Source organism: Antedon bifida, chromosome 9 (assembly GCF_963402885.1).
Source record: "Antedon bifida chromosome 9, ecAntBifi1.1, whole genome shotgun sequence".
Taxonomy (NCBI): Eukaryota; Metazoa; Echinodermata; class Crinoidea; order Comatulida; family Antedonidae; genus Antedon; species Antedon bifida.
This window is the reverse complement of record NC_136234.1, coordinates 6,258,256-6,285,576: the sequence shown is the minus strand read 5'-3', so window position 1 is coordinate 6,285,576 and position 27,321 is coordinate 6,258,256. Positions and strand designations below refer to the sequence as shown.

Genomic DNA, 27,321 nt, shown 5'->3' with positions numbered 1-27,321 from the left:
AACCAGAGGATATTGAAAGCAATAGCCAGCAGTACATGCTACGCCACCAACTGCTCTAAAGCTCTGTCTGATAATAATGATAAAGATGATCGCGATAAAATCCAACATGATGAAAAAAAATGTGCTAACTTTGCTGGTGACACGCTTAAAATGTACAGTAATACAGTACAAAAGTTTAAAAAACAGTTACTCCAGCGATAACAACAATTTAGGTACGTGGCAATCAAATCAGCAGCAAAACGATGGCAGCATTCTAATAGTACAAGTGGCACGTTTGAAGATTAAAACAATGAAAAACCGAAAATAAGACAACTCTGATGTCAGTGACCATGTCGATGATAAAGTTTCAATAATAATAATAGTGCGACTCTTATGCTATCAGAAAGTTATAGAACTTTCAACAAGCCCACGCACTTCAACGCTTTTATAGATTAAACCTTTTTAATCTGCATTTTATCTCTAGACGTGATAAGACGGATGATAATTCTGAAAATTAATTTCATACTCCCTGCAAAAATATTGTATCGATTTAATATAAGATGACAAAATATTTAAATGTATGCATAGTTTTAAAAAATGTATACCTTCTCAACAAATCTATATTATGTTTTTATGCCTTTGTATACAGTACAGGAAAAAGTGATATGACGTCACTCACAGCATCATCAGGTATTTCCTAGTCTTATGATAATCACGTGTGTGTGTGTGTGTACACAACACTCAAAACCACACTTCTTAGCCCGCTTTAATAGTCCCCCCGTGTATTCTTAAAATAGTAACATTTCAAGTTTTTATATTTCACGTAAGCCAGCAGGAACAAACAAAAGACTACTTTCGTTCTTTTAACATATTCAAAAAATGAAGCTGATGTTTTGAGCACAAAAGCTGCGTCATTCATCACATTTTTATCGAATGTTTGTATGAAATAATACCTTTGTATGTTGATGTACTTTTTTATATGTCATAAAAGAAGAAATTCAAAGAAGTGAAAACATTCGTTATAACATTCAATTATATTTCATTTCACATATTCTGTATTGTTTTACATTATATTAATAATTACATTCTTTCTGTATTATATACAACATGTTATTCATCTGTAAAATATATTAACAATAAAAATAATAAATAACAATAGCAAGCATTAATAAAGTAAGCTAGATTTTGATTCGTCATTTTGACAAATCATATAGGTGATTTTTGTGATAATTGGTAAACAACAACCTTAAAGATGTATTGTCCCTTTGTCAAATTCCAAAAAAATAAAAAATAAAAGATTTCGAAAAAAAGTGGGTCATTTTGAAGTATCATAATAGTTATTAACTTTCACCAAAAATTAGTCGAAAAAAAAATCATTTTACTGAAATACAGGCGTTTTTTGGTTCAAAAAATAAACTTTGACTTCCAGTCAAAGTTTTCGATCAAAACATATCTCATAATGCAACGCGCTTATTTGGCTACTCTGTATGCATAATCATAAAACTTCCTCGCGATCTGTGTGAAAACACCTTCTCAACCGTGACGAGTTGTAAACAATCCTAATTAGCATCATGCATAATGTGTAATCATGGTTTGAAATCTTTGTTTACTTTCGCTCGTGACGATTTTCCAGACGAAATGTAATCAAATTAATTTAGCTGTTAATTACGTAAAATTGTTGTTTTTGGCTCGAATTTTCGACTTAAAGTGAATAACTTTAATATTACTTTGATTGGCCAATTTAAATTTAGAATATTCTGACCTTTATTTTTTTGTGTTTCAAGGGACAATACATCTTTAAGTTATCCGTGCAAACGTAACATGCATGTACGTTAAAATATGAGCGCAGGAAGCTGATGCATGCCATCCCATGACTTGAAAATAAAAATAAGGTTTTTTTTCTTCTAAATAAAAGAGGGTGACTAGTAACTGAATGAAATAAGTGAAAATAAGCAAAATGAGTTATAACGATTGAGGATAACTACAGTGTGGCTGCTTTGATATTTCTAATTTGTGACACTGACATATAAATACACAGTAATGAATATAAAACGATGCAGCTCTCGTTAATTAACGGTTAATGCTGTTGTTAACAGCATTTCACATGTTCAATCATTTTTCATTATTTTCACTGTCATGTTAATGCGCATTTTGCCCGAATAGCTGTATATTTATACACTTGAATTGTGAAAGGTGATAAATAAAAATATGTTAATAGATATATTTCTAAGCATAATTTAAACCAAGGAGTTGGTCAAATCAAAACAAAAAAAATATTTAAATCCCTACATAAAAGGGACAAACTGTATTTTCCTTAAAAAATAAATGGATATTTAGTAGTGAAATAAATTAATTAGGCCTATTAGTACTGCAATGCACAAAATAATATGAATTATAAATATTATTCATTATTTAATAATAATAATTAAATAATGAAAACAAATTGCCAATTTAACTTATAGACAGTATTTATCCTGACTTAACCAAAGTTTTTCAAATCCCCACTGTAATGTTAACAAGGTAAATATATATTTAAACCTACATTTACAAGTAGGCCTTTATGATGACATACCTTTGCTTAATTAAGCTGTCTACACTATCAAACTTTATGTGACAACAAAATGTGATGTGACCATAAATGGACATGATGATGTCATATCACTACCATATTTAGGCACAACCATCAACTTTTTATGTCAAACTAGTTTGATAGTGTAGACAGAGCTTTAAAGACCTGTTCGCTCTATGAACACGTTACTCTTGGTGCTCATTAGCAAAATGAAAGTTTCAATCTTTTATCGCCGTGGTTGATAATCACATTTTTTTCATTTCAAAATCATTTCATTTTTTCTTGATTATAAATGTAAATCAATTCATTCCATCTGTATGGTGTTGAATATGATAAATTATATGGGTTTCATGCATTGCTGTGATTTAGACCAAATAAGGACAATCAATATATAAATTATTTTTCAATATTAACAGCATTGACATGGAAACCTGAAGGGCGAAGGAAAGTTGGACGTCCAAGAACTGTGGCACATGGTGGGAAGGAAAGGAAAAAGTTAGGTCAGACATCTTTGAATGAAGCCAAACAAGTTGCCAGAAACAGAAGGAGCTGCAGGAGTCCACTGCAACTGAGATGAGATAGACTAAGATGATTTGAAGACATTAAAATAGGCTTTTAAATGGATGCTTCAGTTATTTTATCCTTTCTGAGTTGGTTCTTGATACTCAAAGCGGAGTTTCTGGAAGGCACTTAAGAAGAAGGTCTTTGATCTCTTGAGATGCAAGTGGTGGTTCCTCTCTCCAACATCTTTCAACAATCTTCACCATCTGAAAATATAATAAATATTTTAAATACCAGTAATTGTTTTTTTGCAGCAACCAACACAATATGTCATATCAATAAATCTGCATTTAATAATAATAAATATAGCACTGGTATCCTCCACCAAAGTGGCGCTCATTGCACTAAGTGCCGCTCATTGCAGAATATAGTGATATTTTCAGATTAATTTGTACCATATGTATATTTTCATGGAAATGAGAAATACAATAAAAGCATGAACTTGATTTAAGAAACTCTAAATTGTCATTATAATAGTTGAATTTAACAAGAAAACAAATTTAAAAGATTTATGGAGAAATTACTACTAATTTAAATTGAATTTCTGTAATTCAATCAAATTCAATTTTTTAATCACTTGACCACAAAATTCTCCCATTGGGATAATATGAACTCTGTTGAACGGTCAATGACCAGGATCAGAATATATTTTTATGAATTTGAAAATTAATTTAATGGTAAACATGTTTGTTCAGAGTAAAAGGGAAACACAAATAAAAAAAGATTCTACACAAATACATTTTTCTAAAAATACTACTTTAGAAAGTATTTATATCATTGGTTTTATAAAAGATAGCTTTTAAAAGAGCAAAAGCTCCATCTTATTAGGGTAAACAATGTTTGACATAAATGTAAAGCAAGCCACACGAATTATGGGATTGAAATAAATTGACAATCGAATGTGGCAACTAAATTAAAGAGAGTTAGTCAGAGCAATGAAATATGTATTGAATCCAGGAAACTGTATTTGTATCATAGTAACCAAATTAATTGAATGCATATGGTATATAAAGTAGACCTGGTTTATCCTTTGAAAGATATAACAGTACCAGTAGGCCACAGGTTAACTAGAGAAGATCACTGGAAATGCGTTTTATATTGAAACCTAAAATATATAGAACACACAAACCTGTAAATGAAGGTAGCCCTTGTCTCGCCTCAGAATTTGCAACCAATTTGAGAAAGCTTTCGATTTTCTCTCGTCATCTCTGAGCACATCTACCGTTACTTCAGGTAACCATGGAAACTGTCGCTGTAGTTCCCCCAAATAATACTGGTGATGTTTATTAATGCCAGATGGTAAGAACACTTCGCAGTATTGTATGTCTGCTGTGTCTATGTTGGTGGTACACAGTTCCGGGATCTCTCCCATATAAACGTCCAAGTTTAACTTTTGCTGGATTGAAACCATCGGGGTGTAAATATTCTCATTCCGAATTGTGTTTCTAAGTTGCGGACTAGGAGGCTGATTAAGTGAGTTGTTTAAAGAAATGCAGCAGCATTGTCCTGGTAAAGAATTGATTAATGAGTCCGACATATCTAGTTCACATCCTGGTGTGGTTGGCCCATCTGGTAGCTGACATTTTGGACAAACTGATGCGGCACCATTTTTATGAATGTTTACGTTATCTGCACTACGCCATTTCTTATATAATTGATTGCTGTATTGGCGTCCTTCATATTGAACTTGTAACGGATTGTTCTTTACTTTTGTAAAACATGGACTTTTAGCTCCAGTTTTACGAACATAAAATTGCGAGAGAGAACTTTTATGTTTTGGTTCGGGAGTAGTCGGTGATGACGGGACTTTTTCAGTTTCCTGCCAACTTACATCATCAATTGCACTAGTACTACACGCTTTACGCAGGTCAGAGTAACGCTTATCACTATCTGTTTCTGGAATCGTTTCTGGGATGTTAGCCCGGCTCTTTTGAACACCATCTAGAATACTTGAACGATATTCACAATCCTTATCTGCATGGCTTTGTATCCACGTTTCAATCATTTGACTAAGTACCGAAAAGGATGGTAATTCGTTATCTCCAGAGCCTTTTGCGTAAATCGTTGTACGACTCCTGGGAACATTTCGAAAGTGAAAGGGCGTTGGGGAGTTTGAGTTCAGATGGCGTGACCAGCCCGGAACCTTATTATTTGTACCAAGTACAGAATTATTGTCTTTTTTATTATTCTTCTTTGTGTTAAAATTTGATAATGATTCCTGTTGAGATGAGATGCCGCTATCGGTGCTGCAGATGCTCTTTCTCTTTGATGAGCCATCAGGAAGGAGTTGCAGAAGATCGTTTGTTGAATCCAGACCAAAGAGATCATTATCTCCCGTTTCAGTTCCTGACGAATCAGAACTACTTCTTGATTCATTACTTTCCTTCTCAACAGTTTTTTTATTCACTTCTTTTGTAAGTGTCCTCGAGTTCTTACTTAATTCTTCTTCCAAGCTCTTTGTCGCACATGTTAGCTCACACTGTTTTTTCAAAGTATTCATTTGTTCGTTTTCTTCCTGAAATTCTTTGAGTAAATTCACAAGACTTTCCCGATACTTTCTATCGTACAATACTCGATGATTCAGTACTTCGTCAGGTTTTCTCGTGTTTATACCTTCTAATTTTTCACTCTCTTTTTCCATTTCCATAACTTGATTGTGTGCTTCCTCCAGAAGCATGTCCAGATGTTTGGTAGTAAGATCGTTAAAGACTGGAGGTGGCATGCTTTGAACAAAATGATGTCTGTGACCACCACCAACATAAGCTGCCGTCTTTACTGGATGATCTTCTGCAACATATCCATTCAAACCAGAAAGCTCTAAAGACTCTTTGATGGATTTTATGTTTCGTATTTGCAACGGTGATGATGTTACCTCTGCATCTACACTTTTTGGAGTATATTCTTGAGGTGTTTGGTCGGGTTTATCAGTTTCAACATTCAATTTGTTTCCAGTTTCTTCATCACCTTTAAAAAATGCAAAATTATTTTTTCCAGAAGCACTGAGATGCTTTCGACAATTATCTGTTGATGACCATAACAACATCTCACACAACATAATACCAAATGCACGGACATCTGCTACAAAGAGTTCCACATTTTCCGCCCACTCATTGTCATGAAAGACTTTTAAGGAGATCGAACCTGGAACATTCAGGTAATGATCTTCTATTGTTCTATTTGCTTCATCTTGCTTTTGCAATGTTCCTCCACGTTTTCTTCGTCTGATAGTTGAAACATCCTTTGCTTTTCCAAATTCTGATATCACCACTCTAAATTCTGAATTCTGAAATTGAACAAACATACTATTAATGATTTGTTACTAAATATGCAATCTAAAATTTGTTTTTTTTTTCGTCAAAGTATAAAATTATTGCTTATAATATAGAATTAATAAGTTTAAAATAAATATACTGTAATAATAAAATGAATGAAAACATTAAATGTTAAGTCATACATATTAACAATCTTATATTTAATTTTGCAATGTGAACAACAAACATATGGACATAATTAGTCCAACTTCATCATCAAGTCATTAACAATTTCTATCCAACATTTTTAATTAACGGTTGCATCTCTCCTTGGAAATGACTTTGGGATTTTAAGAAATGTTGACTTTTTACAAACTTTGATGGATATTGTATTCCTTGTGGATATTTTATTAATAAAACATTTTTTTAGATTCATCGTCACATGACAACATGCAAGTTTAAGATTAAAGAATGAACTTAATGGAAGTTAAGAATGAACTTAATGGAAGTTAAGAATGAACTTAATGGAAGTTAAGAATGAACTTAATGGAAGTTAAGAATGAACTTAATGGAAGTTAAGAATGAACTTAATGGAAGTTAAGAATGAACTTAATGGAAGTTAAAAATGAACTTAATGGAAATTAAGAATGAACTTATTGGAAATTAAGAATGAACTTATTGGAAGTTAAGAATGAACTTAATAGAAGTTAAGAATGAACTTAATAGAAGTTAAGAATGAACTTAATAGAAGTTAAGAATGAACTTAATAGAAGTTAAGAATGAACTTAATGGAAGTTAAGAATTAACTTAATGGAAGTTAAGAATGAACTTAACGGAAGTTAAGAATGAACCCAATGGAAGTTAAGAATGAATAATGACATACATATATACAGTACAATCTTTGAAGTTATGATGACATATTAAACAATATTTACAATGTAGAATGATGCTACTTTTAACATGATAAAGAATGTACAGCATGTATTGTTGGGATTCAGCAATGAATTTGAATATATGTTTGATAAGACCATCCCTCATGGCCTGCTATATCTCCATCCCTCCGGCCTGCTATATCTCCTACTGACCTCAATACTTCCCCCAATGGAATTTAGTCGGGATTATAAAATAGGATGACTAAGAAGCGTTTAGGCTTTCCAAGGATTTTATAACTAAAATCATGGAAAAGTGTTATATCACTCTAGGCATCTATTCTGTTGTTAGTTTATTATAATCGAAACTTTTATTTTGTTAATGTTTTGTAGGTAAAATGTTACTTGGATAACAATTCAAAACAATTGTCCAGAAACAGATTTACCAGAAACTGGAAAAACAAATGTACAACAGGCTAAAAAATTCTAATTTCTGTTTAATTTCATTTTAATTGGAGTATCAATTTACTTGATTTACTTGCGTACGAAATTTTAAAAAACATTATTCCAGAAAGTCCATAAACTTTTATTGGACATCTGACATAGGAAACTTAAACGTCCAATGAAAAGTATTTGTGCCAACGACAGTGCCAGCATAGGGCCGTCACTGCGTACCAAGACCTGGTCGTGATGACTCATTGAGAAATACAAGAGTCTAATCCAATTATACTATGGACAAGTCCAGAAGACCAAGGACAATATAGACCAAGATCAAATACGTTAGTCATTTCTGAATGTTCACAACAGCTGGGATCGCCTGAATATTCACGAAGACAGTAAATAGTATGTGAATGACAATGTTTGGATCTCTTCACTGTATGTACCTCCACATTTGGCATTTATTGTCCAGTATAATAGCGAATTCCATAATACAGCATCACATGTATCACCAGTGGAGTATTATGTTAGGTTAGGTAGGCTTATGATACAGGCATCACATGTGATCCACTGTATCACAGAATGTGCCTGTGATACGGTATAAATCATAGATACAGATTAAAGAATCTGCTAAACATATTTAATACCAATTGAAAAGAACAAAATCAATAATATGATTTCAATCATAGAAAAGAATTTTTACTCCATGTTTCAACGAAACCATACTAATTTAATAAATGAAAGGACCTTATAATCTAGTGTAGTACTGCAGTCATTCTAGTCATTACTGCAGTAATCCAAATGCACTTTGGTATAGAACAATTTGATACTTTGATTTGAAGCGTGTAAATAGTGAAAATACTGCTGTAACATGACAGAGTGTCAATCAGGTTTAAAAATAATGTTAAAGACCGACACAAAAACACATGTGAAGTGACTTAATCAAAAGTAAGGAAATTAACATGTCAAAGAGATTTATAAAATGTTGTTGCAAATCGGCCGGATAAAATCGGACGATTATTAAAATCAAATGAACGTTATAAAAACTGCCAGACAGCAGGGTTGCATTCTGTCAGAATTACGCAAACTTGATTAGATCCTGGCCAGGATATGAGCCATTTTATTTCTGAATGTCATGCAACAAAAGATTTACATCGTTTTATTGCTTTATTATGACATGTTTTATGGTATTATCAATTTATCTCGTAAAGAATCAAGAAATATATTTTTGGATTTTGAAAGTATGTGAAATTGAATTTAATAATGTGATAAAAATACATGTGATTTGATGAGTGAAAATACGGACATCATACAGTACTTTCATTTATGTTCAAATTATCAGAATGGAAATCAAATATACAAAATGATGATGAGATCAGGGTGTAAGTTATTTTTTGAGTGAATATTATTATGTTTTAAAGATGTATTATCACACAAAACATGAACAACTACGAATGAATAAATCAAACAATGAATAGGCAATTTATATTTGTAATGAAGTTACCAAAGTTTGCCACAAAAAAAATGGAAAAAAATGATTTCGATTATTATAAAAAAAAGATCAAAATAATAACACATTTAAAAAAATCATTTTTCAACCAAATTTTACAAGAACCATAGATTAACTCCTTCAACTTCTGGTTGACTTTACAATTCTATCAAATAATTACTTTTTTATTTTATTACAGTAAATAAGGGGACAATATATCTTTTAACAAAATAGTTTACATTTTCAATTTTTATGTGTTTTTTTTAAAGTGTTATATATTACAAAACTAAAACATTAACATCAAAACAAACATTGTTTAAATTTCTAGCGACTAGCGTCCGAAACACATTAGAGAATGACAAATGCAAAGACCTTTCACTGAGTGACTAACACTTTGCGATTTCCCTCCATCTTCCACGGGGCAAAAAGTTTCACCCTATGACTGGATATTACACCAGTTTAGCAATACAATCTAATTAGATCTTGACAGCTAAATCTGTATTGAATCTACTGTGATGCTGATATACAGTTTACCTCTCTTGGGAGTTAAACAACAAGGTGTCACGACACCTTTGTCTCAAAGTATGTAAATCAAACACCTTGCCTTATTCTGATTACAGCTGCAAAAAGGAACAACTTGTAACAAGTTTGTAAACCAAGTTGTGTAGTGTAAAGGCAATTTTGTAGAATATGTCAGAGAATTCACGAAGGACCTTGTAAGAAAATACACCAGGGAGAAGCCGGTTTTCTGTTGTTTTATGTTTTAGAGATTTTATTTCTAGGATTACTCCAAATTAATGAAATGTTAATTGATATTTTATTAATTGATATTTACTATATTTAACTCTTAACTGAACATGGTTTAACAAAGAACAATAGAAGTTTCAGATTTCTGTTCTTCAAGATTCCAAATCTACCTGACAGAATAAATGCAAAAGCCTCATCATCAACAAGCACTTGTTCTGATTGTTGCACTCAATTTGTAGCAGATGCGATTACACTACAACGTTTACACATCATTTCATCTGTTTGGACACGATACGCATGGCATGCTCGCTCACTAATCAGATTTACATTAATAACGCGTCTAATCACAACTTCTGATGTTTACTCTTTGATTTCTTTGTTTCATCACGGTCGAGTAATTACATTGACTTTATTTTTCTCGTAAGTTGTTGAATGAATGAATGAATGTAACTTTTTTATAAATACAATCTGGAATAGTTTATGACCTTATTTACGTATTAAGAAAACTTGAGTTTAGTCAGAATGAAATCCAGATTGATATCATTGATAACTTAATAACTAAAAGACTTTTGGCACTTTCTGTATTCATTATATAATAATACTGATTTAATCATTTTTCATCAAGTACCTTCTTATTCTCTTCAAAATTTTAAGTTTAAATGAGAACAGATCTCTAGATTCTCCCTCAAATATTTAATTTTGGTAAGTTATCAATGATTCATGGAATATTGAAAGATGTCTTTTTTTTCTGCCTATACATCATTTTTCTATAATTTCATACACATCCTACATCAAAAAAATTCACCAATTACAAGATAGATGAAAACATTTAAACTTGTGATCAATTTTAACTATACAATTTTAAGCTGTGTATTTTTCTGAATATTTTTTCATGAATAAATGAATACTGTCAGGGTAGTTGATTTCTTTTCACTTCATTTCAAACAATCAGTAAATCTTAATTCTTATTCTATAATGGATCCTTTTATTGCTTCTAAAACATATACAAAAATCAATAACTAACCTGCCTGGCGGCGTTAATGAAACCTAATGAAGAATCCGTGGTAATGACTCGTAGAGTACAGGACAAAAGTTCAAACATACGTTACATATAATGCTTGATTACCAATGCTCTACATACAGAGACTAGGATACTATTTCAAATACAGAAAAGTGTTTTCTTTTATTTCTCGTTTGTTTTGTGTAAGTCTATTCAATGACGATTGCTTTACCTAGATAAACCAACACAAATATAATTTCATATTGAGGTTGAATCTATTTTCATACCCCCACCTACAAAGTACAAGTTGGGAGAAGGGGAAGAGGTGGGGTCCCAATTGTCATCACAAGAGACGATTGTCTCTAAGATTGTGGGAAACTAAGGCAAGCCGCCAAAATGTAAATGATTCAAAGTGAATCATAGAATACATTTTAGGAACACAAAGCACTTTGTCAGTTAATAAAAGCTAGTTGTTTAAGACGACGTGTGCGAACAGACAGTAAACTGATTTAATATAGTGACTAAGAAAAAATTAAGAGAAATCAGGTCAATATAACTGATATGTACTGTTTTATGCTCAAAGAAGCAAACCAAAGCTCTGTCTACACTATCAAACTGGTTGATACACCCAAATATGGTAGTGATATGACATCATCATGTCCATATATGGGTATATTACATCTTTTTTGTCACATAAATTTTGATAGTGTTGACAACTGTAACTAAACGTAACTAAATGATAATGTGATTTCTTTTTTATTTTGTGTTAATAAAATATAAATAAAGCAAAACATGTTGCCCACAGCCTAATGTTATTTTTAAACCCTTACAAGCTATTGGGTGCTTGTAATATGCGTTAAATTTACTAATTTCTGAACCGTAATCATATGATATTAATTTCCTGTTGATTGCAAGTCAGGGTGCTGTAAACATCGACACTATCGTAAACACACACTAATATCACATCATTATGAAACTATATGTAAAAATAAGAAAAAATTTATAAATAAGAATGGTATTTACATAGTGTATAGGAGGTTGTAGGTTCAAATCCAAAGGTTATCAAGTTTTAGTTTAACTTTATTTTGAAAATCAAATGCAAAAAATGTAAATTTCAATTGAATAAATAGAAATGTAATAGTGTACATAAAATCATTTTGAACAAAAGATTTATCATTTCCGTACGATAATTCATTGCACCAATCAACAGTCTTAATGTATTTATATTTACCCATAATCCTTCATGAAACTTGTTGATGGATATAACCGGTCAAAGAGGATGAACATTTAACAACTTAATGTATAAACATTGTTTAGTATAACATTTCAGACGCCAGTATTTGGCTAATTTTTGCGGTGTTTTTGTAGACTAGACAAAATGTTGAATGTTTTCAGGGCTAATGAGTCAACGTAGGCAGGCCTATATCAGAAGCAGGACAAATAGTTGAACTTACTTCAATACATTGCCCTCTGGTATTATGTACGGTTAAAATAATGATTCACACGAATGAAGAATACAGATCTACTATAGAATGTCCTCTACAATTAAACTTAACAAATGTAAAATTAAACTTGATGCTTGACTAGCATATTTACTGTATCCGAGCAAAACTGAAAATATTGACTTTGAAATCATTCTTTATAATCCACTCAGGGGCGGCTCCATGATTTTGTTAACAGGGGAACGCTAACATAATATAGTCTGTCAAAAATGGCATCAAAAAGTAGTTCATACAGTAATGCCCTTGGAGAATACAGTACTATAACGCTACTACATCTTTACCATAGAAGCAGATTATCATTAAATTATTTACTACAACTAAAATAAATGTTTATTTATAAATTTATGTATAAATTGAAACAGAAAATAATTACAAATAAACAACATGAACATGAAAATGAACGTTTGTCTTATAAATAGCCTGAAGAAATTAAATATAAAAACAAAAGTATCAGTACTGTTTTGCCTGGAAGCACTTCCATTACTATGGATACATTTCACCAAAGAAAGCCTCACAAGGTTTATAAAGAAATATTTCTGATCTTTAGAAATATTAACAGGGTCATATTTATGAGATTAATAGATTTTTAATAGACAACCTTCCTAAATGCATTATAAGATTTATTTACAAAGTTTAGGGAGTGATTTGTCTTGTAGCGATATATAGAAATATATTAAGTATGTCATGAAGAGGATTAACGATAATTTGTTATGTTGTCAACTATTACTCATTTAAATTCATGTGACCATTTCGGTATGAAACAGCTATCTACCCTGTTTATCAATTCAATACAGTACAATCCTTTTTTTTCTGTTTTTTATTTTAAAAAGATATCTGCAGTACAAAACTGAATTGCGTCCAATAACATCAATAGAAAAAAATACAATCATAAACATAGAAGACAAACAAACTATACATACATAGAATCCAGCAAAATTGCACACAAACAAAAAAAATATAATTCATAGATATAAGTTTCCTATCAAGGAGATCCCTTAGAAACTCAACAAAGTTTTAGCAATGAATATTATCATTTATATTTAATAAAAAAAAGTTTAGTAAAATTACCTTAGAGTTTCCTCCACCAATCAGAATATTGGTTGCCTGTATTCTATTGTGGATGATGTTTCTTGAGTGCAGGAAGCAGAGACCTTCTGAAATGTGACTGGTTATTTTGTGAATGGTTGTGTCTGTCAGTTTACCCTGCTGGTGCTCTAGTAGAAAGTTCTGCAAGTTTCCATACTCAAAGAAAGGGCTACATAAATATCTGAGAAGAAATAAAGAAAATTTCATTATTCATTCATTTAAACATGAAAAATTAATAAAATCAGACTTTGAATAGGTCATTTTGTAGTTTTAATCAACTTAATCACTTCCGTAGAAAAAAACCTCAAAAAAATAATGTTTTCACTTATAAAATGACAAAATAAACGGTTAAATTAAACCAAAAATCCATTGGCTGGAAGCCATATTTCCTACTATGAAACATCACTCAAATTCAGTAATATCATGGAACAAAAAAAATGAGCTGTTTTAACTGCTAAACGGTTATGGCAATATTCTTGTACCAACATTTCACATTTGTTGTATAGTGGTATGTTTATATAGTTATTCATCATTATCATTAAATTCGATTTCTGTAGGTTTTGCAATTCATTTGATTAATTTCTTTTACAATTAATTTTATAATTAATTCAATTTTGAGAATAAGACGTCATTCCATTCTTCTGTCATGTCACTATTGACGGGATAAATATGTCATCAGGAAATTAATTAATAAAAGAATATAATTAGATTTTAAATGTAAAAATTTGTTACAAAAGAATAACATTGTACACGTGAGCAAGTTCAACAATGCGACAATGTTCAAGAGTAAAAAAATAATTAACTTAGTCAAATTTGAACACCTGGTAATTTTAATGATGAACGAACGAGCGTTGAACTTGGACATACCAATGAAAAATTTAAAAAACATGTGTACGAAAACAAAACAATATAATACACCACCTCCTACTGTCCAATCAAATCAATTCATCATCAACGTAATGAGAAAATTCAAATTTGATCATAAATTCATATTTGATTAATTTATCTTTTATATTTTAATTTCAAAAGGTATTTACTCGACAGTGATGAAATAATCATTTTTAGAGTGGTTGGTATTCCAACCGTGCGTAAATTTGAAACAATTCCGCCCGGGGTGAAATGCTGGACGAGTTACACATTTCTTTTACCTTCTTGTGTTTGATGTTCTAGCATGTTGACTTTATCAGTTTGTTGTGCCCTCATGCAAAGTGATTGTTTTTATTGATAATCACTTACAGGTAAAACTACATACAATACCGCAGGTGGAATATGTCTAGGCCACTGAAGGCGTAATAAAGATGGACATGTGTGTGTGGAAGTTTATAGGTAAAGTGTAGCCCTATATCTACTTTATTATTACTACATGACCCGTGATTCACTCATCATAGGCCTACATATTGGCAATTCATGTTATCTGTCCATTTGTTTTACTCAATTTAAGCTCTCTCTACACTATCAAACTTTATGTGACAAAAAAATGTGATGTGCCAATATATGGCCATGATGATGTCATATCACTACCATATTTGGAAACATCACACTTTTTTGTCAAACTAGTTTGATAGTGTAAACACTTTACTCGTCTTGGTCACGAGTTATAATGTCTAGTTAAATTCAACATATAATTTTCTCTTCTCATGAAAAAGTGAGTATAATAACATTCATCAATTATTGTTTTACGTCATCTATTAATTTATGGTTATTAAAAAAATATGATTGCTTAAAATAATTTCATATTTAATTATAATAATCATCGATTCATCATTTTTATGATAAATTCTCATTTTTAATTTTCCTGTGTTTTATTCAACCACATCCTTGAGTTGCTTCCTTTAATTAATAATTCTGATCTCATCTTGTCAAACATTTCATCATGTCCGTCACGTTCACATAAAGTCATTTCATAATTTCAATAATTAAATTTAACAGTAGGACTACTTTAAGTTACGAACATTGCATCATGACAAACTTATTTTTACTCAGAAATTACTATAAATGGCCAATCCAAACTTTTTTTGAATAAAGCCGAGTTTTATGATTTTGAAAACTTTAATACAGATTAACATTAACATTTTGAGATGTTTAGAGTTATAAATAGGATATATGCTGTCTATCTTAGATACAACTTGAATATTATTAATTATTAGTTAATATTAAAAACTTTCATTACTGTAACTTGTAAGCGGTATAATCACCTCTTCATCCCAAGTAATTAATTTTAAGAATATTTGCCAAGAAATTCTGTTTGCATTTTCTCTCTTGGATGAAGTTGTTTAATACTCGCAGTAAGAATGTTCGATTTAATTCCCAGATGAAGTGCTAAAAACTTGAATCACGTTCAAAACAAAGTCGTCTAAAAGCTTATTCAATTACTGATTTTATTTCAGCGTTAAGTAAATAAAATAGCAAATAAAAAAGAATATTTAAAGATCCAAATGTTTGGAATGAAAAAGCATCAAGTTAATGTTATTGTTCACGTATTTATATATCGCTTTTAACAATCAGAAGATTGTTTTAAAGTGCTTAAAAATAAATTGAGATTGAAGAAAGAGATAACAGATTATTGTTTGAATTGTTGTTTGAAGTAAAGCTCTGTCTACACAATCAAAGTTAATGTGACAAAACAATATGATGCACCCATATATGGACATGATGATGTCATACCACTACCATATTTGGGTTCATGACACTTTTTTTGTCAAACTAGTTTGATAGTGTATGCAGAGCTTTACAATCATATGTCAATCAAAAAAAAATAGAACGTGATTCTTTAGCACTTCATGACTATAACCACTATGAAAACCTAACTGTCATAAATATTTCTTTCATATTTCATCAATATGCGCTACATAAAGCAAGACCTTTCTTTAAAACAATGCAAGACAGAATTATATCTTAATTATAGTACTGTTTATAATGAACATGACAAATAGTTTACAATTCATGCTACTAACAAACACAAACTAACTAAAACTAAACACAACTAAGATCAATCAAACGCTAAACAATCTACCTTTCAACTGCTAATATACTGGACTGCGTGCTCGGTGGGCCGCCAATAACAATCGTTTTGTGATTGTCAGAATGCCAGTGTTTCATCAGCACGTTCGGATGTCCTCCAGCGAATGTTATTTTCTCCAATGTGCTAATCTCATTCTTCCAGCGTTTGTAGTGAGATTTTGAGAAGAGTTTTATCATGCCCTGACGGGACGCATTGCTTGTCCTAGATGTCCACTCTATCTTCCCGAACATCTGTAAAGAGATAAAATTATTAAGAATTCTACAATTAACCATAATTTCACCTTTCACTTTGATTTCTACATTTCAAACCCCTCTACCGTTTATAAAACAATTTGAGAAGTAATATCAATCTAATAAATACAACAAGCTACTGTATATGCATGTAATTTAACATACAAGATACAAGTCAACTTTATTGTCAAAATCTTACAATTTTTTACATAAGGCCACTTTAATGTGACTTAATAGTTACTGACCAGAAAATTATTTACCTTATAAAACCGTAATTTAAAGAAACAATAGTGAATGTTTTTTTTAATTAAAGTCATTATTTCTATTCTTTTTTTTCTTTGAACAAAAGTGAATAACTAATAGTTATTCATATTTCTCATGTTTTTTGAGGAAAATATATCTTTATCTTAAATTAAAATGCATACTATTGTAAAATCCTGTTTATTCAGTTTCTGTACAAGATCAAGTGTTCGTTGGATGATAAGTAGCGGTGTGTTAATAATAAGATAAAATCATGTCTACCGCAGTATCCTGTTGCGTAACAGTGTCTGTTGAGCAACGTAACAAACTCGTTTGCAAACCAGATTCCGTTTCTTTTTATGATCAACTAATGTAGTTACATAATGTTAACATTACTCACACAGATACTGTATAAACATTATTTATTAAAAGATTCTGTTTTCCTGGTTTTTGTGTATTATTATTACCTAAAATATACACAGGAATAGATACAGTAATACCTACTTCTTCTACTTCTTCCGTTAACATAAATTTTCCAGAAAATATAATCCGCTAAAGTGGTGTAATCTAGTTATTAATTACTACACCTGTTTCGTAAACTGTTCCAACTATCGTTTACACTTCCACCTGACGTCTTCCTACTTTCATAATCCAGATAAATGCATGAAATTATCCTAAGGGATTATGGGAAAACTTCCTTCTCCTACTTTAGTAGGCCAACAGTATGGCTCTGTGGCAAAAATGTTTTTGGGCCAATTTTAAATAATAGTTTAAATGTTGTTCTCTGCTAATTGGAGATTCACAAATAATAAATATAGATGCATCATATTCTTACTTGTTCTTTTTATTTTTTGTAACCATGTTAAAGGGCCAACTGAGACAAGTTTACTTCTAGGTTGGTCCTCATTTTATGCTTTGTATTAATTGTATGGCATTTGATGAAATAAATGTTTGTTGAATTTGAATTCCTGTGTTGTAAAATCTAAATCTACCCAATATTCAAAAGCGTAATTTCTACTTCTAGTATATTATACTGGTATTACTAGCATGATCCTCCTGATCAATTTTTAGATATGCCCTTGGCCTCTACACCACCTAACACTAGGTACGGTATCATCATACTTTAAATCTATATCTGACAATGATTGACGAACACAAACACATGATGAAACATACGTATTGTAATGCACTATCATTATATTAAGTTTAATTTCAAACAACTGACAAGCAATTACACATTGTCATGAATTGACATGGTAAAGACTTTAGTTCAGTACATGAAAGTTGTGGTTTCCATCAAGAACCGTTGACCATTCCGACTATTAATAACGTCCAAGTTAAAATACTTTCGGTTGTTATGACTTATGTAGTAAGATTATGAAAAAAAAAAATACCATGATTACCACTACAATTTTCATTCAAAAACATACTAAACATAGGTAGACTTTGAGGCATACTGTATAATTTAACTAAATGCTGTGTCCATCAAAGTTAGTAACTGTATCCTAATTAGTCAGATGTTTTCTTCTGACCAACGCTCCCTGATGGAAAGCTACTTGGCAGTAGTTTAGCAATAATCATCTGTACTGTATATATCAATAAAACGATTTTAGCAATGTTTAAAATCATATTTAAATTTTTTCTTTTACAGTTTACCACATATCATTACCCATAAATGTCAATTTTCAAATAGTTCATCATTTCCAAGCTCAGTGAACTAAAGAATCATTTGGCACCTGTTGGCGCCAAATGTACGCATTTCCTACCTCATTTGTCATGGGATTGTCACTTCTGATCAATGTATGTTTCTGCTTTTCATCATGTTCCTTTGATTTTGTATTGAAATTAATCTTACTGAACCTTAATATCAAATTAACTTAACACAGAATTACAAAATTAACTAAACTTAAAACTAAAAAAATAACTGAAACACTTGTTGCTTTCTCAATATGTTGTGTACAATACTAGTATCATTTGTTGCTAGTCATATAATGATGGTGCAACATTGTCATTAAGTAAGTAAGGTTAAGACATTTTTAATATTTTTTTATTTTGAAAATTTGAATTTAAAAATCTTGTACTCAGGAAAAGTTAATTTATGTATTTTTTTACTTTGTTTATTTTAACTTGCTGATTCATGATTGCGTTGATAAAATGTGCTACTGACATTGAAAGACCTTTGTAATCATCAACTGCATTCAAAGATTTGACATCACAGAGTTACAATGCAAATTATCAATTGTGTCAAAAATAAGAAAAACAAAGTTAACTCTATCATTCCTATACAGTATCATTTTTTAAATCCTTTTTATCTGAAATGTCATTTCTAATCTAAACATTACATTTTTTTAACCTTTAAATTGAGAATTTTGGATGAATCATGCTGGGTAACTAACCTCTAACGTAGCTTTTTTACAAAATACTTTTAAATAAGAGTTTGTAAATTTACCACATGAAGTTAACAGGTCCAATGTCAACCACTTCTATCCAGTACATTCACAATTCTCATAATAATATAACAATATACATAAGTAAAAATACAACAGCAATCAACAACAACAACAATTAATCAAACAACAATCAGGATAATTAACTATGAAATTTATTTTCCAAAGGAAAAATTATCAAATTCCAGAAAAAATAAGCGAATTGAAGACTTACCGATTTTCCTTTTTCATGGCCTGCCATCTGAAGTGTCTGCAGCCACTTGACATCAGTTGGTGGTGGTGACTTGGTGGATCTTTGAAGACTCTCAATCTGGTCATTATCTGGTTCTCTACAGATGTACATATCTCTAGGCATACTTACTGATCCAGTCAGTTGCTGCAGTTTCATTTTGATAGTTGTTCCACTTCCAGATACTAAAAAACAAATATTTCATTTCATTCACTTATTATTGCTAAGAACAAACAAACCAGCAAACATGGATAATATTGAGTTATAAAATGACAATATGAGGTTAAAGACAAAGATAACTAATTTCATTCAATTGTATAAGAAAATATTAAGCTACGAGTCACATTAAATTTGATATCAGACGTCCATTAGTAAAGCTCTGTCTACACTATCAAACTTTATATGACAAAAAAATGTGATGTGCCCATATATGAACATGATGATGTCATTATTATCACTACCATGTTTGGGCACTTTTTTTGTCGAACTGGTTTGATAGTGTAGAAAGAGCAGCTTAATTAAGAGTTATATACTGTACAATATAGGTTAGATGCAATCATGGAGGAAATATACTGTATATTTCCTCCATGATGCAATCAATTTAATAGGTTCCTAATTATCCTTTACTGGTGGCAATTAGCCCTGCATTTTTTGCTAGTCAAATCCACTTTTTTTATAGAAGATAAAATGTCACGAAAGACCTACTCGTATGATAAAAGAATATTACTACAGTAATTGATGAGTATTGTGGAATTGACAAGATAACAAACAGGTGTTACAATGAACATAAAATGGAGAGATATTCCTCGTCATCATTGTATCATTGATTACTGAATAAAGGGAAACAACATGTTCCCCAACAGGTGATGACATGAAACCATCCCGGATATGATGATGGATAAATACTTTAAAAAATCAATCAATTTATATTTAAATACAAAACTTAGATTATCTTTCCTAAGAGTGATACTATAGCAATACAGTAGGTCAATATAGAAAATGTAATTAAATTGCCAAAAAAAAAATCTTATAAATCACTGTATTAAAAAGGTATATAGCAATGTAATAATTGATGTACTAATAATTGATACAAAACTTAGAGTATCTTTCCTATATGAATGGTACTATAACAATAGGTCAATAAAGAAAATGTAATTAAATTTCCAAAAAAAAACTATCTTTTTTGTATTAAAAAGGTATAGTAACAGTGCCATAGTCAGAGGTGGTAAAAATTAAAAATGTTCACCACCCACCCCAATTTCCCAGCAGAGATCGTCATATTTTATATTAATATTTATATTTAAAGCATCTTTGCCTCATCTGTTTTTAACCTCTTGCTACGGCCTTGAGTAATGTAATAATTTATATAAATAACGTTGAAACATATGAAGTGTTATATGTACATAATCATGGAGAAATTATAATTTTCCATACCATAATTAATGATAGGAAAGCATAGCTGTGTTAATTAGTATAAATCATGTTTTCAATTATACTTGGACACTTAATCTATCAAGAATACTAGAAAGCTTGCCAGCAACCTTGTTGTATTTAATATTTTAAAAAGGCATATATTATGTCATTAAAAGTATATTCTGCAGAAAACGAGCGACAAACTTTTGAAAGAACTACTGTATATCCTTGGGTATCATCCCACATCACAAACAGGAATATCCCTGGGTATAGTCCTAGATTGACTATTGGTCTGGATGTAGGCCTTTCTGTAGCCAGTTCAGATAATTTTTTACAAGAAATACTTACCAATCATTTTTTTTCCTGAACCAGGGTTTTCCCGGGTATAGTCCCAGCCCACAAAGTTGGCCCAATTTTAGGTGGGTATGATTATACCAGAGGATATATGACCGTGTATTAGAAGGTGAGTTTGTCACCTTAGGGTTGTGTTCAACTTATTTTGTAATAATTGTTTAACTTAACAGTGATTACCAAACTTAAATTAGATTATTTACAATTAGTTAATTGTTCATAACAATGTGTATTTTAGTTAAATAGTTGATTTAAGAAGCACTTAAAATTCCAGTGTTGCAATGAAACTTTGTTTGTTAGCCTGTTAGCCTGCTCACTTAATCGGATTTCCTGTTAAAATATGTTTGAATGGTCGAGTGACAGATTTCCATAGAAACAGACTACAATAGGTGAACTTGACCAACCAGGCAAATATAAGAACTTGTGAAAACTTGGGGTTTATTTATTTTAAAAAAGGTGTTATAATCTAAAGATTGAAATACAACACCTTTAACTCGTGAAATTTTACTGTAAAATATTTGAGATTAAATTGTTATTGTATTTTTTACTTTAGTGTGACCATGATCTGGGTTATTAAAGGTAATTTATACAAATTTAATTCGCTGGTGCTATTTACATGTTACAGGCTTAATCTCTGTCCAGACAAAATATTGTGGAAGTTCACAAGTTATAGCAGTACAGTAGTTGGTAGTTGTTCCTGGGAATTTGACCATGACTGGACGTTTGTCCACTAACATTGTGCATTCATAATTTTTTTTTTCAGGAGTACAACTAGTAAAACATCTATAATCATGAAGATTCTCATATTTCTTTCTATAGCAAGTTTAGCTACAAAATGTGATTTTAGTTCCATTCAGTATCTTATCTTATACTATAGCTCTTCTTCTTAACTATCAAGTACTTCTATAGCAAGTTTAGCAATGCAAAATGTGACTTGGCTCCATTCACAAGGTATATAGTATCTTAATATACTATAGCTCTTCTTAATGACTGACTGAACCAAGTATCAACCAAGATAAGTCCTTCAGACTAAACTTGCATTGCTAACAACCTTCAATTAATTAAGAGAGCTAATTGGCCCCTGGATGTTATTAAAACATCTCTAGATTTATCTAAACTTGAAACTTTATCAATGCTATGTGAGATCACACATTGACAACACCTGGCTTTGTTTTTATTGACAACACATTGATTTGGCCTGTAGCCTAAAACCTGAAGAAATCTTGAAAAAGCAGAAATATAAATAATAACTATACTATACAATATCTTACAATAAACATACACATTTGTGTTTTATATTTTGTGTAAAAACATATTTATTTAAAGTAGACCTACAACAGTATAGTATATACTTTTTTAAAGAAAAACTAGTGCTACACTATGTTTAACAAACATCTAAACCAAATACTTGAAAACTGACATTTCTAAAACAAAATAATAAAATTCCCATAAAAATGGTAATATAATATAATTCGGTTGTTAAAATAGTTGCTGAACAAATTTGACTTAGTTGAAATAGCAAATAATTAAGAAGGGTTAAACAGTTACAATTACATCGTAATTGAATGGGTCCAAAAGGGGGAAAACAAATCAAAGTTGCCGAAAAAGAAAACACTCTTTGTAGATTTAATCTGGAGGGTGGGATCCTTTGATAAGCATTGAACCAGGGTAATAATAAAAAGTAAACAATGGTAAGGAAATCTGTAAAGAAATGTACAAAATATAAGATTGTGTTTGATTGTTGATTAGAACGGATTAATGCATTGAAGTCTTCAGGTCAAGTGTGTACAGTAACAAAGAAATTAATTGGATTATTATACAATAATTCTTTAATTCTATTCTTTTGTAAAATCTATAAGAGTTACAAGAGGTAATCTTACACTGTTTTTGCGGTAAAAATGTTACTTTCTCTTAAAAACAGACATTGGTATAGATTCTCTACTGATAACATGCGACAACATTTTTATCTATTATTGCCATGTGATTCAAACGCCTAATAAAGATTAATTTTATTTTTACTTTGTGACCAATATATTTGATTCAGTAACTGTTACTAAACATTGGTTCCTTCTTGGATGAAAGGCAAGGACGTAATCTCACTGCAAGTAATTTGACCATTCAGGCTGAAGTGGATCATCCAAACTGCCGCTTGTGATTGGTCAACTAACTTACGTTATGCCTACGTTGTTGAAATACATCTAGTTACCGAATAAAATATATTGATCAAAAAGTAAAAATAATCTTTATTTAGGAGTTTGAATCACATATCTTTATCATTTTACACATTAAAAAATAATTGATGTATTACCTTTTTGTTTACAAGAATGTAGAAAAAGACCAACTCGTCCTTGCTCCATTCCGAGCGTCGCAAGATATAGCAACGGATTAAGAATCGATTCAAACGGTAACACAAATCCAAATACCCACTGGATTAATCCCGTGCTTATCGACGAGCCAGCATATGCGTTAAATCCAATAACCAATACGGGAATCCAACAAACAGTGGTCGCTAGTATGATGAACGAAAAACGTTTGGCAAATACTATTTCACGCCTTATAACGCGTGCTTCCATTGGTATGGCCATTACCAATGTGTTTTTCTGTCTTTGTAATTGACAAATTATTAACAATATTTCCAGTGAGATTGTGAGAACGACAAACGCTGAGTAACAGAATAACACTAACGTATAAATCCACAAAGATTCTTGCGGTGGTCTGAGCACTAAACACAGAGTGTTCCAATATGTTTGCACGGTGGGTTTAAAATATTGCACAGGAAGATATGGAACGGAAGATAAGCCAAACATTGCTATCCATTCCAATAAAATTAAGATTTTGTAAAATGATAGATAGTTTTTTGTTCTACGGAACTTTTTTGGGAAGAGTTTGCGAAGGAGAAGGTTCGTAGCCATTGTGATCATAATCGTCAGAGTAATGTTAAAAGCTAACGTTCCTATGAAACCAGTTACATTGCAAAGAGGCTGAAACTGTTGAAGTCGTTCCAATGGAGTGTCCAGCGAGAAGCTCACGTCCATTGCAGCGATCAGAATTAGATACACAGACACTAAAAAGTTTGCGACACACAGGTTGTGTAAAAAGAAGCTTGTGATTCTGCATTCTCGTTTTTGCAACAAACGAACGACGAGACAAAAAACGTTGAGGAAAATTGACACAACTATGCACGTCCAAATAAATCCAATTAAAATATTTGAAGCAAAGAGCCCCATCTTGCTTGTATTCTCTTCTTCGTACTATTCCACAACTTTTATCATCTTTAATTTTTGAGTTGGTTTTGGGCTGAAAAATAAATAATAAAATGTTGTAATTTTTTAATATATTTAAATATTATGTAACTTATCTTGACTACCTTCAAGACTTTATATAAATTAATTTGTAACTGTAAATATGTTTACACACCTTTTATTCATAACTGTAAATATGTTTATAACTATAAACATATTTGTACATCTTTATAATCATCTTTTTAATTTTTAACTATAAATATGTTCGCAAACCTTTGATTTAAAACTATAGATATTTGTACACAATTTTGATTTATGTGTTTGCACACCTTTTATTTATAAAGATTTAAACCAACAATTACTGCACATTTACTATAAAAAAAATGAATTGAAACTAAAACCAAAAGTGCCTTCTGGCACTTTACTATACAAGCATTCATTTATAAAAATATTTGTAATGTGTCAATTAGTGTAGTATAGTCATAATAATAGTAAATTAATTATTATATTTGTAACCTTAACCCAGTAACACCACAAGTTGAGACATTTATTTTGATAATGTTGGCCTACTTATTAAATATGTCTGGTATTCACACTAAATATTGTATGTAAAATATATAAAATTTTAAAATGGTTAATTTTAAAACTTGAAAATAAAATAATATATTTTATAGGATTATTATTATTATTATTCATTTATATATTAATTTATGTGAATATAACAGCAAACCCCATTGCTAAGGTAAGAATTGATACGATGCCCCACAGGTGGCAGGTGCGTTCTAAGCAGAAAACACGTGGCGATAATCCACCTGGAATACCTCAGCAACTGCTATGTATTGGTGGGTCGAGGGGGAGATTTGCAGCCTAGCCTAACTGGTTAGTGGTGGTGGATTTTGCCTTAAAACGCTAATAATCCCAATTGTTCTGTAGGTTTTCATCGTTATACTACTTACCAAATACCCGCCGAACATAGTTTCACCAAAAACATGCATTTTAAGGTTAAATTTATTAATTAAACAAGAAATTTAAAGTGACCACCAAACTTATCACGGAGCACGCTCTAATTTTCTTCCAGGCACATACGATATGGAACGCCAACGAAATTAGCCCTTTTCTTAGACGCCAACATCGCATTAACAAAAATTATTCAAAATATAATATAGAGAAATGCATGGCTAATCTAAATAATTGTCATTCTCCATGAAAACGTTTTTATGCTAAAAACGTGCATTTTTAAACGCAAATATATTTTAACGCTCGTCAGTTTTGCACGGTAAAATATATTATATTATTATCTAATAACAAATCCTGCTTACACGAATTTACTATAAACACGATAAACAATTACAAACTCACCGAAATAGTAAAATATCCAGTTACAAAACATGTGCCAACCACTTTGACCACTGCCCGAATGCTCACTCAGAAATTAAACACAACTTTAATGTCGATTGCAATGAATCATTGTGTGTGTTGAGCGGTGACTGAGAGCAGTTACATTCTTGACAAATCTAATTTTGCATCCCCGGATAAGTAAATTAACGTCTTTCCTATTCTAAAGCAGCAGTATTACTTGTTCGCCTGCTGCCTGCTCAACCGCGTTTACTTTGCATCATAATTTTCCTTTTGATAAACTCGCGCACTGACGATGTTAATTCTGCGCATGAGTGGTAACGCCAGAAACGTTTGTTTTTCTGCAAAGAGGCATCGGGCACGCGTTTATCTCGGCACAGTAGGGGTTTTGTTATCCTCTAGGCATCACGATTGATATTTCTCACGCGAGAAGGTTCATGAAATAGGTCATTAGTTAGAAGAATGCTTCCATGCCTACGGCGTTCAGTCGTCAGCCACGCGAGTTTGTTTTGGACTTACAAAAATGATGGTTCAATGGTTCACTTATAACTGCTAAAGTTTGTTGCAAACGATTGCCTCAAAAGTATGTCCGTGGTGCGCTCGACAGAAAACAAACTTTCCTTACAGTAAATGCGCGATGATACAAAGACAGACGGACATACAGACATACCTACAGACATATGCTTATACAGAAGTTAAAGACCGGCTTCATACATCAGGTTTAAACAGGCCCATAAATATACTACGGTTGCGTATGCGACGGTAAAGTTATGGGACGCGCACGCATTGCCATTAGCTTGTTTTATTTTGATTCCTGTGTAAATATGACGTTTTAGGTGAGATGTGGGCCCATGATGAAAGAGGTTCATTTATAATAATATTTCTAAATGTCGGTAACCTCAATAATACGTTTCCGCTTCCTTGTTCTTCTCCGTTTTTCTATCATCTTTCGTTTTGTGGTTATCTGTACACGTCAGCAGGCAAAGAAATCGATTTAGAAACTTGATTGGTTACCAACAGTATAGTCTGTTTAGTGTTAAACGCGCAAAAAAACGCAATCTATCAGCTATTTCGGCTTTTTGCAAAATACAGCTATCAACCTCCGCAACTCTTAGGTCCATGGTTCGATTCTTGGATTGGCTTCCACCACAACCAACGATTCACAAAGGTCATACCAGACTATCCGCTCCCCTTCAAAATCATGGGTGCCCGGATTGTCATCAATGACGTCACGGACCGTTACATTAGATATTTTAATGGCAGTAATTGAGCTATGTTTTATCAATCATAATTAAATGAT

General features: G+C 31.4%; 1 protein-coding gene across 1 annotated transcript; it reads right to left on the bottom strand.

Annotated features, from left to right (window-relative positions):
* Nucleotides 1-1,029: 1,029 nt before the first annotated feature.
* LOC144852009 (uncharacterized) lies at nt 1,030-26,190 on the bottom strand. Its single transcript, XM_078709684.1, has 7 exons — nt 26,025-26,190; nt 23,732-24,720; nt 19,645-19,844; nt 16,505-16,743; nt 13,474-13,672; nt 4,239-6,392; nt 1,030-3,315 (listed from the first exon to the last, which is right to left on the bottom strand). The coding sequence occupies exons 2-7, from the start codon at nt 24,648-24,650 to the stop codon at nt 3,214-3,216; spliced, it is 3,813 nt and encodes a 1,270-aa protein (XP_078565810.1). The 5' UTR covers nt 24,651-24,720; nt 26,025-26,190; the 3' UTR covers nt 1,030-3,213.
* Nucleotides 26,191-27,321: the final 1,131 nt, after the last annotated feature.

What these genes read in the sequence shown, in the direction of transcription:
- LOC144852009 (XM_078709684.1), bottom strand. Translation starts at nt 24,650, where the DNA reads ATGGGGCTCTTTGCTTCAAATATTTTAATTGGATTTATTTGGACGTGC. An exon ending in GCCATGAAAAAGGAAAATCG is followed by an intron (nt 16,744 to 19,644) that starts GTAAGTCTTCAA and finishes ATCTCTTTACAG; the next exon opens with ATGTTCGGGAAGATAGAGTG. An exon ending in AGTATATTAGCAGTTGAAAG is followed by an intron (nt 13,673 to 16,504) that starts GTAGATTGTTTA and finishes ATTTCTTCTCAG; the next exon opens with ATATTTATGTAGCCCTTTCT.